Below are 19,281 nucleotides of genomic sequence, written 5' to 3'. Positions count from 1 at the left end.
ATCGAGGGACACACTTCACACTCCGAGCTGTCTGTCTTCTTCTTATGTCATGCCAGACATCATACAGTGCAGCATCCCTAAGGCAACACAATCAACCTCAGTAACCCCAACCCCCTCCTCTTTGATTACGCACATCCAGAAACATGGACCCGGCCTCACAGTCTTCACGGAAAGAAGCCAGGAGGGGGCCCGTGTGTCTCAATCTGGCTTGATTTAGATAACATTTCATGAGCAAAGGGGGAGGCCCTTGATAAGGCTGCGGGGGCTGACAAGTGTTGTCAGCTAACAGAAAGCCTGGTCACAACCTGGACACCGGACTCCTTAGCCAGGCTGGATGGTATGTTGGTAGGTAGCGTAAAGAACCTTAAAGCCTTTGGGCTATTTTTTCTATGCAACATTCCCCTTCCATCGCCGACCCACCAACACCCTGTGCGCACATGAGCTAGCTCAGTATCCAAACTCCCCCCACTTCACTTGCTGAAAGAGGGCTAAGGCACTTCAAAGGAAACATCGTAAAGCTACATGATCCAGGCTGACTGCAGAAGAATTTCCAGTATAGAGAACTCTTTAGCTTTTCTAGATACCTTCCTCTGGGAGTGCTGCAGACAAGAGGGGGGGGGGGGGGGGGGGGGGGGGGGGGGATCTGCTGTCAGGAAGGATGGGGGGGGGGGGGAGTAAAGAGAAGAGAACAAAAGACTGCAAAAGCCAGTTTTTTAAAGGGGGCATTGTGTCAGGAACAGCAATACACCAAAAAGGCCACAAACACATTTCAGAGCGGGCAACAACATGTGGAGAGCGTTAACAACATGTAAGTCCGCCGGAGACGGAGAGGGAAGGCGACGGGCGGTTGGGACAGTTTGTGCTGGTTTAAGATGAGAATCAGGGGGTCCTGGGGAGCAGATTGCAAGAGAACAGCTTGAGGGTGCTCCTGCAGGGCCGTGGCAGGATGTAGTGGGGCTGGCGACGGCTGGACGGACGCAGGGAGGGCCCCATGCCCAGGCTGGCTTGTTGGCATGGCTCCTGGTCGTGAGGTGCCCAATGTTGGGATGCAACGTCCCCTTGTGTGGATTAGCCGATACTTTGCGGACACCTTCATCCAATACGAGTGGCTACAGTGATCTATCAAACCAGCCCCCAGCCTCGACACAGAGAAAGGTTCTGCTCCTGCACAGCCTTTAGCACGTCCTAGCTAGATATGGGAAAGAGGTCGGGTCATTGTTTCAAATACTTTTGGGTGCCTAATTGAGAGCTGAAAAGGTACTACAAATAACTACATTTGTTCTCGAATTAAATAATCATAAATTATGATACATATATATATATATATATATATATATAGAGAGAGAGAGAAAGAGAGAGAGAGAGAGAGAGAGATATAAAAGCTTTTATTCTGGATGGATTTTTCTAATTACACCCTCTAGGCGCTGTGTATGGAACACCGCCTTGAGAATCAGGACAAAGCCAGAAGAGGATGAGTCCTGCGTGCTTTTGTTTCAAAACAATGCCTTAACTAACACCTTGTGTGTTGTCACAAAACCCGGACACGTGCGGGGGGCTCTAAAGCCCTTGCATGCCACCGACACCATGCGCAGGAGAGGAAGCCCCCTGCCAGGAGGCAGGTTCTGGGCAACGGCAGGACATTGGCACCGTGTGCCCATGCGCATTTCTTCCCAAAGCAGGATTAGCAGAGCCCAGCACCGTAGCAGCACTGCCCCACAGAGGTCCAGTGTTCTTCCTATTTGTGCATTATATTTTACCCAAACAGAATTATCCTAATCTTCACATACTCGGCCAAAAGTATGGAGAGGGTTTCTGAAAATGGAGATGGAGAGAACAAGAAAAGGAAAGAATGTGAGGGCTAAGGGAGAGAGGCGGGGTGGGGGGGAGCCAAAGTAGGGAAAATGCATTCCAAAGACTGGAAGTAGGCCACGCCGTCTGGCAGCACGGTGTCCATATGACTTTGATTTGAGGAACAGATAAGTGAAACACTGAGCTTTCACAAGGTACTCCACACGTGAGTCAATCTAATCCTGTCAGCAAATGTTCTCTTGAAGAAGTGCTTTCTGATGGATTGATTTAAAGTACAAAGAAAAGCCAAAAGTATATTTGTCAGCGGGACAAATGTGTTTGCGGTTTTTGCAAAGAGTTTTTCCTTAATGGGATTCAATATCATATTTTTTTTTTAAGGTTTGCACATGCTTTGAAAATTGCTCCACCGCTAACAAATGCCATTGATCGAGGATTATAATTGAAAACTCTTCATCAATGGGGACAATATGTTGGGAGCAGTCTCCCCAGTAACCTTGAGCAGATGATGAAGTGCAATCATCTGCTGAATAGAAAGCAGGGTCTAATTACAGCGAGCCAGATGTTGGAGACTGAAGACAGTACCCTCATTGTTTACTGTTAGCCCATGCTACCAGGTGCAAAACAAACCTCACATGTGGATGGCAAATTGCATGCTCCTTAAAGTTGGATTTTCCAATCTATTGATTGAAGCAAGGCCTTTCATGATTCTATAATGACATCGGATCACAGGGGAATTGCATCCAAAATTAATGAAGGCGGAAAACCAATCGCTGAATTCAAGTAGCGGCCCTGTGAATGACGGACTTGTATGGCTAATTGGACGCTGCAGAAGCCTTGATCATGATGGACACGGGCGGCGACAGAAGAATGCTTGTTTGAACCCCATGTCGATGCCAATGCTAACTACGTTATGTAATTTCCCATTATTTGGTGGATAAAAGTTCACGTTGTCAAAAGGTAGCGGCGTGGAAGAAACACTAAAGATGCAAATACATTGACTGGACTAACCTTTGAGCTTAATTCATTTTGACTGTAAAACGTTGCCGGAGACAGTGCTATTTACAGCCTTTCTAGAAATATCTGCTACACAAGGGTTGCTCTGCAGGAGGCATCGAGGGGAGGGAGAGAGGTTTCAGTGGCACTGTAAATAGAGGAGGGGAAGGGGGGCCTCTAAACGTGTTGAAAATCCTCCGCCTAACTAGAGGTGCAACACGTCCACGGGTATGCTGTAAAGCGTCACTTAGGGGGCCGTGCTTCTTCAGCGGGGGGCAGGGCAGAGCGGCACAGCCAGATGATGAAAGCCCTTATTCATAGGGAGTGACAACAAATAGATCCAGTCTAAGGCTACCGCTCTCTGAAGCCGCCCCTTTGAGGAACGGGGGGGACCAAACAATTTTGAATGCCGGTATCCCCTATGACCCAGTCTACCGTGACAGATACAGACATCTAAGGAGGAGTTATGTGAGCTATGTGTTCAAAACAGCGATACGCACAGACAAACCAGGGCCTGCACGCCCAAACCTTTTGATTGCTTGCAGTGAATTCCTGGCGTGAGACAATGCTTTTTATGCGACCCCATGGTCAGGTTTTCCCTTTCTCCGGGGGATTTATGGTTTCATCCGTGATCAGAAGACAAATATTGCGATGACAAACTCTGTATTGTGCACTGTAACTCCCAGAGCAAAATGCAGAAAGGCAAGCGTTCAAAATGGTTTTCAACAAGGAGGAGGAGGAGTGGCAGAGAGGAGGAGGAGGCAGACAAAAGGAATGTGCACATCAAAAAAATCGGAGCTCGATGGCACCATCCGCCATGTTAGACCTCCTTCAGGAATGAGACAATGGAAGATTTCTGGAGCTCCCCGCCAAAGAAGACAAAAAGAAAAAAAATGCTTTGCAGCACCGAGGTGGCAGACAAGTAAAGCATTGTACCACAGTTTTAAGCATGGCAACAAATGTAGAAACGTCCTTCTCTCTCCATTCACATGCAAATCGCAGAACAGACTGTAAGAGTACATTCTGTTTAATGTTTCACAGTACGCTAAAGGAAGAGCTAGAAACTATTTCGCTCGTGTTTTTCACACTTAAAAGAGAAATAAATAGCAGAAACAACCGGCCCTGGAATAGAAACTACCAATACCTTCACAGATTAAAAAAACGTTAACTTTCACATCTTTTGTGAAGGTTACACAGCACTTTTTACAAAGCTATGTGTGCAGTTATATGAGATTTGATACCCTAACTTTCCATTCACCATTCCTTTCAACAACACCGTCCACCTCGATGCTGGGGCCGGTCTAGATGCAGCTGTTCACGTAGGGGCGGGGCGGGGGGGGGAAACGATCTTTCCATTGACTTTGTTGTATTTGACGCGGGAACAACACAACTGTGACAGGTCCCTCGTCAGTTTCCCAACAGTTTTATTAGTCTTTCAATTACCTGGGTGCTGACAGTTCGCGTCCCGTCGGTGGCCTCCACTGTCAGGTTGTAATTTGATTTCTGCTCAGCGTCGAGGGGCCGCGCCACAATCAGCGTTCCGCTGGCCTTGTGCACTTCAAAACGGCTGTCATAATTACCACCTGTGGAGATGTCAGTTTTTTTTTTTTTTTTTGAAAAAGCAGAGTGGAGATGGGTATCGAATTAGTGGTACATCATCACCTGGTGCAATACAAAGGGCAAGGGTAGGGCATACACAGGATAGGAAGGATGGGGAGGGAGGGCGAGCATCTAGGGATTCAGGTGGATTTAGGTTTCAGGTTATACCGTTACAAAATGATGAAGATATTTACTGATATGGTAAAAATGAGATGCCGTGAACTCTTATGTAAAAAAAATAGGAAAAGTGTAATGCAAGCATATATAAAGTAAGTATTGAAATAGCCTTCAGCTCAGTCTATGCATGTAAAATAATATTTATTAGGACTGTGAACCTTCTAAATGTAACTTACTAAAGGTTGCATTTTATCAGAAAGAAGAGAAAACATTGAAAACTAGTTACATCACCCAGTCGGTGATGTAACTAGTTATAGCTAATAAACTGGCACCAATACTTGAACGAATGAGTAGGGAACAAAGTCATCAAAAGAAAATTGAAATAAATACATCAAAATAACCTAGTGTAAAGATTCATACGCTTGGTTAAATAAATGCAGATGCTGTTATGATGGTTATATCACAGGTCTGGTGGGTAACATAAATATGGTGGCACAGCACATTTCACCAATACACACACACACACACACACGGTTGAGAAAGGAGTGGATCACCACAACACAACACAGCCACTAGGAGATCTCAGCAGATACCTTCCGCTGTACAGTTGTGGTCACAAGCCATCTGAAGGATGTAAAACATCCCAGAATCCTCTAGGTCGTCTTGTAAAAAAAAAAAATCAAACCATAGACAACATTCCAGAATAAAAGAAAGAGAGAAGGGAGAAGAAAGGAGAAACATGGCAGCGGACACAGAGGAGAAGGAGAAGAGAAGAACTGTTAGTCAGAAACAAAGAGAGGTAAGTAGAGAAGGTTAAGATTCATCCTAAAACCAATCTTAGCAGCATTCAAGTGTTTGTCACCGGCACAATTAACACTCCTTAGCGCATACTCTGTTTGCTCAAATCTAGGGGCTAGTTTGCAATAAATAAAATATCCTAACAGGCTCACACACCCAATTCCGGTGCTTGAATATCATTAGTGCTGCCCTCGAGATGTGCATGCACATAGAGTTCGCCACACATACACACACACACACAAACACGTAAACAACACAATACCTGTGATCTCGAACCACACAGCAACGTCAGAGGACTCGGTGGCAATGACGCCGACCATGTGAGAGACAGGGTCGCTCTCCATCACGGAGAAGGAGTAGGGGCTCTCCTCGAAGGCCAGGGGGGCCGCGTCCTCCGAGACCAGCGGCTTGGGGATCCACTCGATGTGGAGGCGGCACGTGGCCGACTTCTGTGGACGCCCGTTGTCCACCGCCTTGATCTGAGGGAGAGACACAGACACACAGGGATGTGTTGGAAGTTCTTTATTAGGAATGAGAGAGAGAGAGAGAGAGAGAGAGAGAGAGAGAGAGAGAGAGAGAGAGGCAGAGAGAGGAAGACGCAGATAAAGAGAGACATTGAGAGAAGGACAAGATTCCACACCAGGACGCACACATTTCACGTTTTTCAAATATCCAAAATAAACCTGTGAGAGATAATGGTATGCGAATCCAACTAAAGTCACAGCCTTTGGTGGTTATCAGGTCCTCATTCCTCGGAATAGTAAAAGCAAAAATAAAAACCGCACTGTCAGGTCTTTGCTCGTCCCCCTAGTCTCCATTCGCGTCTCTCGCACATCCTCGCTTATCTAAAACACCTTTTCCTGTCAGGAAAACGTCAGCAGATCGGGCAAGAGGTGTAAGGTATCCCCCCCCCCCCCGCGGTGCACCTGTGAAAGCCAGGCGTGAACCGCAGCCGGCGGCGTGTCTGTGCACGTGTGGCCGTGCGTGTGGCTGTGTAGGGGCTGGCACTCACGGTGAGGATGTCGTACTCTCCGGCCGATGAAAACTTCTTGGAGGAGACGGCGCCCGTCTTGGGCTCGATGAAGAACTTGCCGTGCTCGTCGCCCTCCTCGATGCTGTAGGAGATCTCGGCGTTGGGGCCGGTGTCGCGGTCCAGGGCCACCACCCGGTACACGGGGTCTCGCTTGGTGACCCGCTCCCTCTCTGCCCGCTCGCGCTCGGGCAGCTTGATCTTGTAGATCTTCTCCAGGAACTGGGGCCGGTTGTCGTTTTCGTCCAGCACGCGTACGATGATGCGCGCCGTGGTGGACTTGGCCGGCACGCCGTGGTCGCTGATGGTCACCTGGCGGACGGATGGATAGAGAACGTGTTACGGATCCACCCCAGAGGGGAAATGCAGGTGGGGCTGCAGCAACAGCGAACACGGAGTGGTAAATGGACTGCATTTATGTAGCGCTTTTCTAACCAGTAGCCACACAAAGTGCTTTATAATATTGCCTAACAATCACCCATTCATGCACACTAGGGGTGTGCACGGGTACACGTGTACACGTGTAAACGGTTAGTAAATCATAACCGTTTAGGAAAAATCAGTAAACGAAAACCGTAAAAAAATAAATAAATAATCACTGCGCCATTGTTTCAATGGGAATCGCGACGGTCCATACTTTCAACATAAAGTTTACATATTTATAATTCAAAATTCGTCCCAGCCTTTATACCACAGATACTCTAGGGTCTATAGCATATAACCGCATTGTCTGATTACAGTTTAATTCATTTTTCACAATTTACCAGCTCTCGTTTTGAAGAATAATCACTGCGCCATTTGTTTCAATGGGAATCGTGACGGTCTATACTTTCAACATAAAGTGTACATATTTATAATTTGAAATTCATCCCATAATTTCAAATGACCACAGATACTATAGGGTCTTTAGCATATAACCGCATTTTCTGATAACAGTTTAATGTAACAATAAGCTGACAACATCGTAATTAACACCGCAACTGCAAATTAACCACACAGAGATAACCATGGCAACCAGTCAAACAAATTTTCTTTTTCCGATCATTCCGCTCACGCATCCGCCACGTTGGTGAACAAATAATCCCCCTACAGCGCGACTGCGGTCCACTTGAAAAAAAAATAAAAAAATCATTAATTAATAAAAAAAACGGTTAACCGTGTACACGAAAAAAAAAGGGGTTGTGTAACCGTTTACAATTTTTTGTAACCGGTTTTTCACACCCCTAATGCACACATCGATAGCGGTGTCAACAATGACAGCTTGTCGGGAGCAGTTAGGGTAAGGTGTCTTGCTCAGGGAAACCTCGACACTCTAGGAGGAGCCGGGGATCGAACTAGCAACCTCCCCATCACCAGTCAACCCACTCTACCTCCTGAGCCACATGCTGGCCAGAGGCGCAGATAAAGACCAAATAAGATCTCTCTCTCTGTCGGTGTGTAAAACAAAGAGCAATAAAGTACGTGAAATGAAGAATAGCAGCAAAAAGTGAGCAACAGAAAAGCATCTAAGTGATGGTATATGGACAGAATATGCACAATGTGGTTAAGGTAAGTTATGAGGTATTTATATGAATACAAAAAATAGATATGGGTGATTCCAATGCGTTGTGTGATTATGCAGTCCGTGCTGGTTGGGGGAGTGGGGGGCCGTAGAGTTAAATTATGGAGATAGTGTCAACGTACCTGATGATTTGCATTTATAAGAGAAGATAATCCTGTGCAACTACGAGCAACATGAACAATTATTTAACTGAATATATTTATAAAGAACAATACCCACCCAGAGAATTGATGATACACTGCAAATACAGCCAGTGTTATCATGTGATAATTGCTTAAGAAACCAAGTTTATATACACACAATATATCGTAAAAAAAAGGGTTGAGAATGTGAGAATTTATGCTTTGCGACGTCTTCATGCGATTCAGAGGGTAAAGGTTGAAATTCGGGACTGTTTTTCGATTATTATTAGAAGCGCACAGCTGAGAGAACTTGATGAAACCCCAGCATCGGCTGACCTACACAAACACACACACACACACACACACACACACACACACACACACACACACACACACACACACACACACACACACAAGCACTACTTTCCCTCCTGCCTCACAGGGGGCACACCCGAGGGCCCTGTATCATTTGACTGGAAGAAGGGCGTCAGGTGTGAATTCAAATTTAAACCTGCAAAAAACACAGATCCAGAACAAATGCCAAAGAGCCATTTCAAACCATCTGCTCGCATGGGGAAAACACTTAGCAGTCTTTGACCAGTTACACACCATTTGGTGCCATAGTTTCAATTACGGGAATAATGTGTTTTTGTTGGGGGATTTTTGTTTCCCCCGTCAAGATCTGCAGCTGCCCAAGCAGAATTAATTAAATGGTGTGAACCAACGGTGGGTCTCTCTGAGTAGGTGACATGTCACTGTTTTTCTGTGTAGTCTGATGTGCATTCCCATTTTAACCATCTGTCTCCTCGGTAGCACAACGTGGATTATATTTAAACAATACAATGCATTAATTGCAGTCTATTGGATGTAATTTTCCTTTTGTTATTATTTGAATGTGTTGTTAGAAAGTGGGTGTCATGTGGTGTGGTCACCAGTAGGGGCACCACCTGAGCAAGACAGCACATCTGGCTGGTTCTGCTCTGTGGTTAGGTAAATGTTTACATTGTGGTTCATTTTGAGGGCTATTCCTGATTTTTTTTGTTGTGGAGCTTCCCTAGATAGTAATTTGTGAAACGTGAACTCCTAAAAAAAAGCTTAACCTTAAAACTAAATCTGCTGATAGCAGCCCTCTTTTATTGAGGACGTTACACAGATGAAAACACAAGACATTCCAAAATTCAATTAATACAAAGTGTGTTTGTGCAACTGCAAGCAAAAGGGTTTGACAGTTTTGATTCCTCAGCATTAGGCTAATTTTCCTTTTTTTCCAACCGCACAATGCCCTTGTTCTTTCGTTATTCCCCACTCTGTTTCTTCCTTCTCTTCCCAGGCCTGTCCACTGGACATGTCCTGACATATCCCCCCTTCCTGTTGATTACCCTCCCCCACCTCAGACACCAGGATCACACACACCGCCACTGAAGCAGAGCTGGCCAGAGCTTGCAGAGTTTACTTTGCTCCCCCCACTTCCAACACACACACACACACACACACACACACACACACACACACACACACACACACACACACACACACACACACACACACACACACACACACACACACACACACACACACACACACACTGAAACCCCTAAACACACACTGAAGCACACACCTAAAAACACACACTCAGTGAAACACTCGCCCCCGCTACCAACCCCCATCCATCACGTCATTCACGATCCTAAAAGTCTCCTCACCTCCTTCTGGCATCTGGCTCAAACAATGCTGACACAGCGCCCTCTCTAATTGCTCCACATGTTCCAAATGGCCAGACCTTTTGGGTCCTTCTTTATTTATTAAATTGCTCATCCTGAACAACACAGTGTTTGTGCTAAAATGTTCATTATTATCGCTAATTTCACCTTGATTTGCACAGGGTGTGAATTCCACACATGCATGTGCGCATGGGTGAGTAAGTGAGGAGGGGGGGGGTGCTTGTGTCGGAATGCATGGGCCTTCCACCTACAAGGAGATCTGTTCCAATAAAGTGTTTCCTGTTAGATTACCACTAAAAGTTCCCAACACTGCAAACACTTCCAGAGTTTCCATGGATACGAGGCTCCGCTGAAATTGTGTCCACATTGTAGGCATGTGTGTCACAAGTAAGCTGCTTTTAACCAGCCTTATTAATCACACACTAAAAACGAATAGGTGACCCGGACGTTATTCTATTTAATCAAAATAATTTGCCTAAACGGCACAGAAATGCAATGCAAAAATAGCTAAATACTAAAGAGCTCATTTGCGTGCTTTTAAGTGGGTAATGGATGTCCTGAAGCTCATCGCAAGCCTTCATTAACTCCAGCCTTCATTACGAATTCTGATTCAGGAAACAGTGGGCAAACAACCATGTCATGCTTTGTTCTTCGCCCATATGCACGGGATTCACCAACACGACTCAGACGTCGACTTCGATGCATTACAGCAGCGTTGAACCACAGGTTGGCATGAATAATTCCTCAGACATAACAAACTGCCAAGAATGTGGGAGGGGTAACCCTTCTCCGGTCTGGGAAATATTTCCCCGTCTGCTCACCATTTGTAAGCCAGTTCGGTCCTTAAACAAACCCACTGAGTTTTGTTTACAGAGAGTTTTTTCGCTGGGCTTTTGTCGCAACTCCTTAACACTCAATCCTCGTGAACAGGGACGAGTCGACAATAAAATATCATCTTCATCTCGGAGGATGATCTAACGCTCTGTTTCAGGATCCAATTACTGCTCACACTGTACCGATTTAAGAATGAAATGCAGAGGCTGTCTGGAAAAAGGATGCATCAGCATTAATCGCCATCCAATGAACTTTAAGCCGCTGCACCATAATTAAAAGGCCTTGTATCGGCTCCACTTCATCTCTTCCCCATTGAAGAGGGGAAGAGATCCCAGTGTCTGAACCCACGCTGGCTGGGGGAGCCTACAAAAGAGGGTGAGGTGGGGAAAGGGAGCGGATTTGTGGGGCAGGGGGGTTGGGGGGAGGTATCGAGGGAGATTGGAGCCAGGCTCAATTAAAAATCCACATGTTTAGACCGTGGCCCCGTGGTTGATAGCACCTTCCTGTCCCGGCTTGTTCCGCGGCCAGACACGGAAGAGTGGGGAAGTACAAAGGCACATTCACCGGGATCTCTCCCCCTGCCCCACCTACTCCCACTGTCTCCGGAAATCAGATTAACTTGATAAGTAAATAAATAACCCCCCACAACCCCCCCACACACACACACACACACACACACACACAACCCCTCCACAGTACAACTAGACTTATCCGGCACTGAGTCAACAACAGTGGCTGAAAGTGAGGTCTGCATTCTCTGCGTGTGTTGAAGTTGTGGGCTGTGGCGGTTGACCTTGAGGATGGTATTAAGACCTGGCGCTCCGCGCTTTTTAGCCAAACAAGACGGGCTGTCTCCTGTTTTTTATTATAGAGTGGGAGGCCAGACTAAACAGTGCACTTACCTCAAGAATGTGTTCATCCTGCTGCTCCCGGTCCAGCTTCCTTGAAGTGGTCGTCACCAGACCTGTTGCAACAAAAACAAACAGAGAAAATCATTGATCACGCGTTTAGCCTTTCTTCATCTTTTTTTTTTTTCATCTTCATATTTAATCTGGCTAATTAAAAGGGTGCAGTCGTGAAAGACATTTTACACAATGCAATTAATGGAGGTGAAGAAAAGTTAACTGCTCGACTAATTAAGTCACAAGCACATTGCGTGCTCTGCCTCCCCAGTGCCAAATAGAGCCCGCTATAACCAGTTATTGTAATTTTCCCTCAAAGAAATCAAATTACAAAAAAACAAAAAAAAAAACACTGGTTCCTCATTCCCACTGTGCCTACAAGCATGCTCTGGGTCATACTATGTAAACCGTGTAAGCTACTACGGAGAGACCTTTAGAGGGAGACAAGATGACCTGCCGGAGCCTCATGGTGGACGACCTGTGTCCCGGTTGGCCCTCCTCTAAGTTTGATCGACCTACAGGCCCAGACAGCCTCCCGCCAGGGAGCCTTGTCTCCTGTGTGTGAAATATCACAGAGGTCCACCAACCGAGGTCAGGGAGAGGGGGGTTTAATGGGGCAAACAGCCGCAAGGGGCTCCTGCGCTCATCTCCTCCCGCTCATCTCCTCCTGCTTCCTGCAGCTCACCAGAGGTCCTGAAGCTGATCAGCGCTCCGCTTTGATGTCTTTCCCCAAGCTGAATCAATACGCAAGCACACCCATGATGCCCAGATGCTAACCTCTATTGTAGAATCTCTGCCCTTCCCGGCCATAAAGCTAACCTCTGACGTACACCATGACAAGTGGTCAAATAATTGATCGCTGAGTTTTGCTCTTGGATAAATACAAGGATTATTCAAAATGAGGGTCTGCACTGGAGAGCAGGAAAACAATGACAGTGGCACAGGAAGTGATGCTGTGTTTCACAACACAGATATCGGACAGGGTTATGATGGCAAGCAGAGACACAACGGCGCCTTCAACAAACACTTGAATTGCACAAGTGCGCTCTCTGCTGAGGGCCTCGAAATCAAAAGGCGACATGATGAGAAAATGCAAAAAAAATCCCAGTGGGTCGCCGAGGCATCATTTGACCATTGGCGATGGTTAGAAGACACCACCCCACGCTGGCACCATCAAGGTCATTTGTATGGAAGTTGTAGTGAAACTGAAGGCAGTTCGTCCGTTTCGCTCTGTGATCTGAGTCACAGTAACATGCCAGACCGAACCGACTCAGCGTTGAGTTTAGATAAATCATTTGTATTTTTGTCAGGCACACTGGAGTGTTTACATGCAATGAGTGGGGTGTATTGTAGCGCCAAACAGTTGGAACTCCGTTCAATAGAGCCCGGGCCAAAGCAAAAAAGAAAACAGACGAGACTTGAGTTCTATGCTAATCTTATTCAACCGAACCGACTCGACTCAACTGAACAAACAGGCAAAAGAAAATAAAGGCAAACTGCTACATGGCTACATTATAAGCAGTATTGTGTCCTCACTCCCTGTGTAATTGCAGCCTTGCAGGGACGTTTAGTATAGGGTCCACGTGCCAAATACAACCACAGTAGAGCCGTCTGCCTGCCACACTGCGCCTGATTAGCATAAAGCAAAGGATTTCCGAAGCCCAAAACCATCAATGGCACATATGCCTGGAACCAGAATAGCAAGCCACAACGATCTGCTCTTGAAATAGTCCTCTCCATACACAGCAAATGAGCCAATGGGGTCTCATTCTTGTTGCTTTTCTCTCCCTTTCCTTTAGCTGCCTATGGAACATGATCAAGAGTAACAGCGTAAGGTACGTTTGTACCGTACACTTCTCTTCTAGAACAAATTATGTGACAAAAAGCCAGGGATATGGGTGAAAGAAGTTTTTATTATGTTTCACATATTTATTTATCCCTTTTCAAAGCATAAGAGACTTATTACAAGTCTCTTATAAGTTATAGTCTGTCTGCTAAGACATTTACTCCTAAATAACCCCTTTGACGTGTCCTTTAGAAAAGTGCATTTCCCTACTAGAAATAGCCTTTGTGTGCCATTTTTGCTGCAGCTAATGTTGCATACTTCTCCAGCTCTACCTCTAAGTTCAAGAAGAAAAAAACACAGAATCGGTTGGTAGCGCCAAGGCTCACCAAGAGACCTGCAGTTCCAACCCACAACCCTTAGCTCGACACACACACACACATGGACACACACAAAGACACACAGGCGAAAAACGTTCCCGTCCTGAGGCGTGGGCTGAGCTGGCCCGACAGTAATTATACCCGCTCTGTTTTGAGAGGGGGAGAAAAACAACAGTGAACGAGCAGTGGCGCGTCCTTCATCTGGAACCGCCGCTCCAAAATGGATGCCTAGGGGAGTCCAGAGCGCTTGCTAGGCCGACTGGAACCCGGGCATTACCACCGTGATTAGCAGTCTTGAGAGTGACACGCAGATTTACGCACTACACGCATTTAGCCGTGGGTCCAGACAATGGGAGAGAGGGAGGGGGTGGAGGGCAGGGAGGAGGGGGGTGTAGCTGGCTGCTTTAGCGGCAAAGGCTTTTCTTCACCACCATAACGCCTCGAGACATTTACCCACCGCTGCTTAATGCTTGTTTGTTTCTGTTGTTGTTGTTGTGTTTGGCGAGCTGGTCCGTTGACTACACTCTTTTATGGGAAGGGAAATAAATCATAAAAAACATTTCATCGTTTTTTCTGTGTCTCATGCTGAGCACACACATTAATATTTTTGTAACAAGGTGATTACGACAAGACTAATATTTTGTCAACAAGTTTTCCTCTTCCAGTGTCTACCGTCGTAGAATACATTACTTTGAAATATGCCAAATTCGTACGGCCTAGCGAGGCTTCAACATTCTTCCGAGGCTTCAAGCTGTTTGGACGGCCGCTTAGCTCGGCAGTCGGGGGAAGGCGCTGGTACATTTCACACAGGAGCTTGTTTGTTCCCTCTGTCATAATGGAATCCCAACAAGGTTGCTAAGTGAGAGCCGCTGATGGTCCTCTGACCATGAGATATTCACTGGGAGGGAAAGGCAATACTTCACACACCGAAAAAGCTCCGGAGACCCAGAAAAGTCATATTCGGTCACACTTGAAAGGAGAATTAAACAGCCTTTCTCTGTGTATTGAGGTTAACAGAATCTGAGTTGAACAGATTCTGTACACTGTGGGTTTTTTTTCTAACCCAAGAGCTAAGTTGACAATAAATTGAAAGCCATCTGGCAAAACATGTTTCTTTTTAATGAAAACCTTTCTGAAGAATTTCAGAAAGTCTGTACACTTTACACCAGCGTGCTCCAACGGGGTAGGCTAATAGAATGTCGCTGCGAAAAAGCACCAGGCCAATCAAGAACCAAAATCAAAAGATGTAAGCATATCGGTAAGAATTTGAATAATCATAAATGTAATTTGCTTGACAGCACCTGTAATTTCGTTCATCAGCAGCCTATTTATCTGTGACTGATTGGGATTTCCAATACTACTGAGGTCTTGGTGTGCACAGAGATGGATAATTGGAAGCTCTGGGACTGTGAGGCAGACCAGCTCATGCATGATAGCGCCTACTATTCCTTCTGACAAATACCATTATTGATAATATGTGCCTGTGAACTCAGCTCTTCAAGGGAAGTGTAAGTATGAAAAGTTGTTGTTTGTGTGTTGTCCAATGCATGTTGTGCAATTTAGATTTATTTTGCATGTTTTCATCTTTGAAATGCTTATTATGCAATTGACGGATAGATGTGTAAATGTCAAAGCTATTCTATGCCAGGGGTGTGAAACTCTCATGTAGGTGAAGTAAGTTTATTTATGTAGCTTTTACTTGTAGTTACAGCCCAAAAAGGAATTTACTGGACCACCGAAAAAGACCTTGAGAAGACCATCCTGTTTTTCTTTGATTTAACCGTATAATTTGGTGTCATATGTGCATAAAAGGCACAGCTATAAAAAATCTGAATTTAACTCCATTCCATTTATGAAAGATTTTCAGATAAAAAATAATTGTCTATACCTGACAGTGAGTTTGAGGAGAGGGTGCAATGAAAATAATTTACAACCGCAAATGATAAAATAAAGGAAACGAAAAATGCGAGCCAACTTCCATTGTACCAGCCCAACCAATCAAAATTAACTCTATTAGATTCCCTGTCCCCAACACCTCCCACCCCCCTTTTTCCTAAGTTGGCGTGTCAGCAACAAGGCTTAAAGTATGGCCCCTCAATCACTGCCAACACACTGGAAAAGACTTTGAGGGTTGCAGCAAATGCATTAATGACGCAATCTGGCTGGGAGTGGAACATATGAAGATTCTTCTTCAAGACAGAATAGGTGAACGCATTGTATCTGCAAGCCTTTCAGAAAAAGCCTAGATAATTGTATTTATATTTCATACACGTTGATGTGTAATAAGCTCACCGCAATAGACTTATATTGTTATTTAATACATGACTAGAGGCTTTGATAGACACTTAAACACCCCCGAAAACCACCGACTGCAACCTGTTCTCCCTTCCCACACGCTGATATATGGCTTCAGCTGTTTCTTAGTGGTCAGTCCTTATGAAAAACAAGTGTAGGGTAGGAAAGGGAACAGGTGGGCTTGGTAGGTAGTCAAGTAAATGAGTCAGTCATGTTTCTGTTAGTCCATTTTGCTGCCACGGCAGTGGTAAAAAGAAGTGGACAGAAAAAGGTTGTTTTCACATCCTCCTTCCATAACCTTTGAAATGGCTTCCAATTGTCTCGCTTCAAAATCACAGGAAATGGCAGGAAGTTGTTGGAGGTAGTATCCATTTCCTATTTGGCTACCACTGCTTTTGGTTGGATCACCTCAACACTGCTCCGCTTGTGTGTGTGTTAGAGTCGGTGCTTTTCTTTTTTTTAAGCACAGGGAAGGCGTTGCTGTAAGCCGAGAGTCGCACCACAACTGCGGTTGTATTGTGGTTCCAAACCATTAAAATGTCCCACTCTTTTACCAGCCAGGTGTCCGTTCAACTGTGCAGATTAAAACCACGTATGAAAGCCGGCTGAGGTAGCCTGGCTATACATGGCCTTACCTGCGATATTTATTTCCACTCTAACACAATGAGATGCTGGCCTCGGGCCCAATAGGAAGTGAATATGGTACACGTTACTCAATAGGCCCGGTAAAAAACTTTCCCCTAGGTTTCTTTATCTTTTATATTCATCTAAAGTTCGATGGAATCCGCCACCAAAGGGCAAATGGCACAATCAGTTAAAGATGGCTCGATCTTAAAAAGGCCATGCTGTTGTCAGCTGAAAGAGGAGGGGGAGGGGCCCTCAAATTAATGGGGAAGGTGTTGTTTTGTAAAGGTTGCATGTGCCCACACCACCGCTCTCTCTTTTCATTCTAATTCCTTTTTCTCCCATCCCGGACGAAAGAAAAGAGTTAGCATGCAAGAGCTTATTATGTTTAACTGCCACCACCTGACATATAAATACACGGAAAACCCCTATTAATGGTGCTACAGACAATGTTGTTCAATCTCCTGAACGGCCGAACAGCGTAAAAGTAATTAACTACCAAGAGAACGCCATTAACCAGATAACGAAAAAAAACGCTCACCCTCTTTAAAATCAGGTAGCCGTTTCGAAAGTGACCAGGCAAAACGACCCGAGAGTCAAGTCAAGCCTTTCAAGAGCGGATATATTGTCTGTGCACCGAAGTATGGAGAATACCAAATCACGTACGTTAATTAATCAAACACCTTCCCACACAGACACTAATATATGGGGATATGCAAACAGATACTCATTATCAGTGCACAGAAGGGAATCTCTACATGATCTTTGAGAAGCAGATCCTGCTAAATGCCAAAAGAGAAACGGGAGAGAGCAGCACACAGGCACTGGGCATGGCTCTTTTTTTTTTGGAGAGAGAGAGGAAGAACAGACTGGCTTACACTCTAATGAAAAATCAACGCCAGAGAACAACGGACCAGCAGAGGCACTTGTTTACTCTGCAGATATAAAGAACACTGTAAGCCTCTAAGCTCTCCATGCTGGGCTTTGTGGAGCCAATGCAGGGACGAGCGGCAAAAGAATATGCTACACGTAGTCGACCCGAAGCATTAAGGTAAAGCCATCATCTGTATTTAAAGCTCGATATGCTGTTGGGCATAATGCTTAAGGACACAGACCATGAGAGAATGTGATCGTGTTTGCCTGAAACACAAGCCTATAGAGAGAGTTTGCAAAATGCACAGTTCTGTGAAACCCACACACAAAACATAGGCCTCAACTTATTTTCCTTTCTCCCGCCCCTTTGTGGGGCTTTGTAGCAACGCCAAGACAGAGCCTACGCTTCCAATGCCATTTTGGAACATGTAATTACAGAGGCTAGCATGTTGTAAATTTAAAACATTTTCCAAAACCTGTAATATGCGGTGAGCATGTCATATTAAGTTGATAACGTGTGCAGATATCAGTTATTTTAATCCCTCTTAATGGGCCAGACAGGAAAAAATAAAAGTTAACGTGTAATCTTTCCTGGAGGCACTTACGTTACACGCTAACTAAATCTAGCGACCCCAAAAACACTACCGCCGACTGCATAGCATGCTTGGCTTTTTTCTGAACCACCGGCCTTCCTCTTCATGGTCGGCTGCCTGTTGATTCTCTCCCTTTCTCGTTTTGTATGGCTCCTTTCCGCATCATCGTATATACCTCCCTTGCAGCCTCTCCCCTCCCCCTAAATCTTACAAAACAAAGCTTTGAGCAACGCCGCCGTGATTTAGGAAAGGTTGTTTTCTTGTCTAAACCACTCTCTATTGAAGGCAACAAAGGAGGCTCTGGCGTCCAGCTGATAAAAGTTTTAGCATGCTTTGATATGCATGAATGTCCCACATGACTCACTGTCCTCCTCTCCCTACAACCACTTTTTGCAGAACACTCGGCTGACACTGTAAAGAGTGCAGGGAGACACACTGCTGTGATGTTGACAGGCTGTGTCCTCAGTGGACTCTTCTTGGTACAGCTTGGAGTTGGGAAAAAGGAAATATCAAGTGAAGTTGGTGGGATCGGGATATATATATATATATAAACGTCTGTTCAGGGTTTGCTGCCAAATCATCTACGTTTAGAGCAACAAAGTAGAAAAAAAGGTAATAAATGAGAATTAAACAGACGGGGTATAATGGCAGATGCAAGCTTTAAAAAAAAAAAAAAAAGGCAGCTTGGCCCAACTAAGAAAAACTAACTGTTTCCTCACTCCGTTACTCGGTATTTCAAGTAAATAATTGGGCCTTCTATTTGTGGGATTAAAGGAATATCTTTGGGTTCACGCCATTACTGAATTCATTGGCTTTGATCGATGGAAGAGTTGATACCACCTCTGCTCTTTAAGGGGTGTTTAAGACTCTGTACAATCTCATTAAGAGCGAAATCCTGCATTGATATGTATAACATTTCCCTTGAATGTATGCAAAAGTATACTATTTCAAAAGATACATATATTTCATCAGTACAGCTACCAGAGACAATCCCAGAGACAGAACGATTTACGCAATGACGATTCCCAAACCCCCCTGCTCCAGAATTCAGTCAGCAATAGTCGTTATTAGTCGTGTATGCATGTGAAACACTAAATATAGGCCTGCACATATTTGTCCTCTTTAAGGGTAAACTAATAAGAGTTAAATGAGAGTGCTACACCCACATTTTTCCATTCATTGTAATTCCTTGCCTTCCGTCTCCTGGGAAGGAGCCAGGACTACACCGGGAGCTATTCAAAAGCATG

At 45.1% G+C, this 19,281-nt stretch overlaps 1 protein-coding gene across 3 annotated transcripts in view; it reads right to left on the bottom strand.

Moving 5' to 3' along the window:
* The window catches only part of fat1a (FAT atypical cadherin 1a), a 72,206-nt gene that overhangs the window by 32,033 nt on the left and 20,892 nt on the right, over positions 1–19,281 (bottom strand). For all 3 annotated transcript variants that reach the window (XM_079758561.1, XM_079758563.1, XM_079758562.1), the window contains exons 4-7: positions 11,487–11,548; positions 6,329–6,658; positions 5,579–5,795; positions 4,246–4,385 (exon numbers count right to left, since the gene is read on the bottom strand). In XM_079758561.1, coding sequence (XP_079614687.1) covers positions 4,246–4,385; positions 5,579–5,795; positions 6,329–6,658; positions 11,487–11,548 — 749 coding nt within the window. The remainder of the gene's footprint in view (positions 1–4,245; positions 4,386–5,578; positions 5,796–6,328; positions 6,659–11,486; positions 11,549–19,281) is intronic.

Source organism: Pollachius pollachius (assembly GCF_949987615.1).
Source record: "Pollachius pollachius genome assembly, chromosome: 2".
NCBI classification, from domain to species: Eukaryota; Metazoa; Chordata; class Actinopteri; order Gadiformes; family Gadidae; genus Pollachius; species Pollachius pollachius.
The sequence above is the reverse complement of the archived record's forward strand: the minus strand, read 5'-3'. Positions and strand labels throughout refer to the sequence as shown.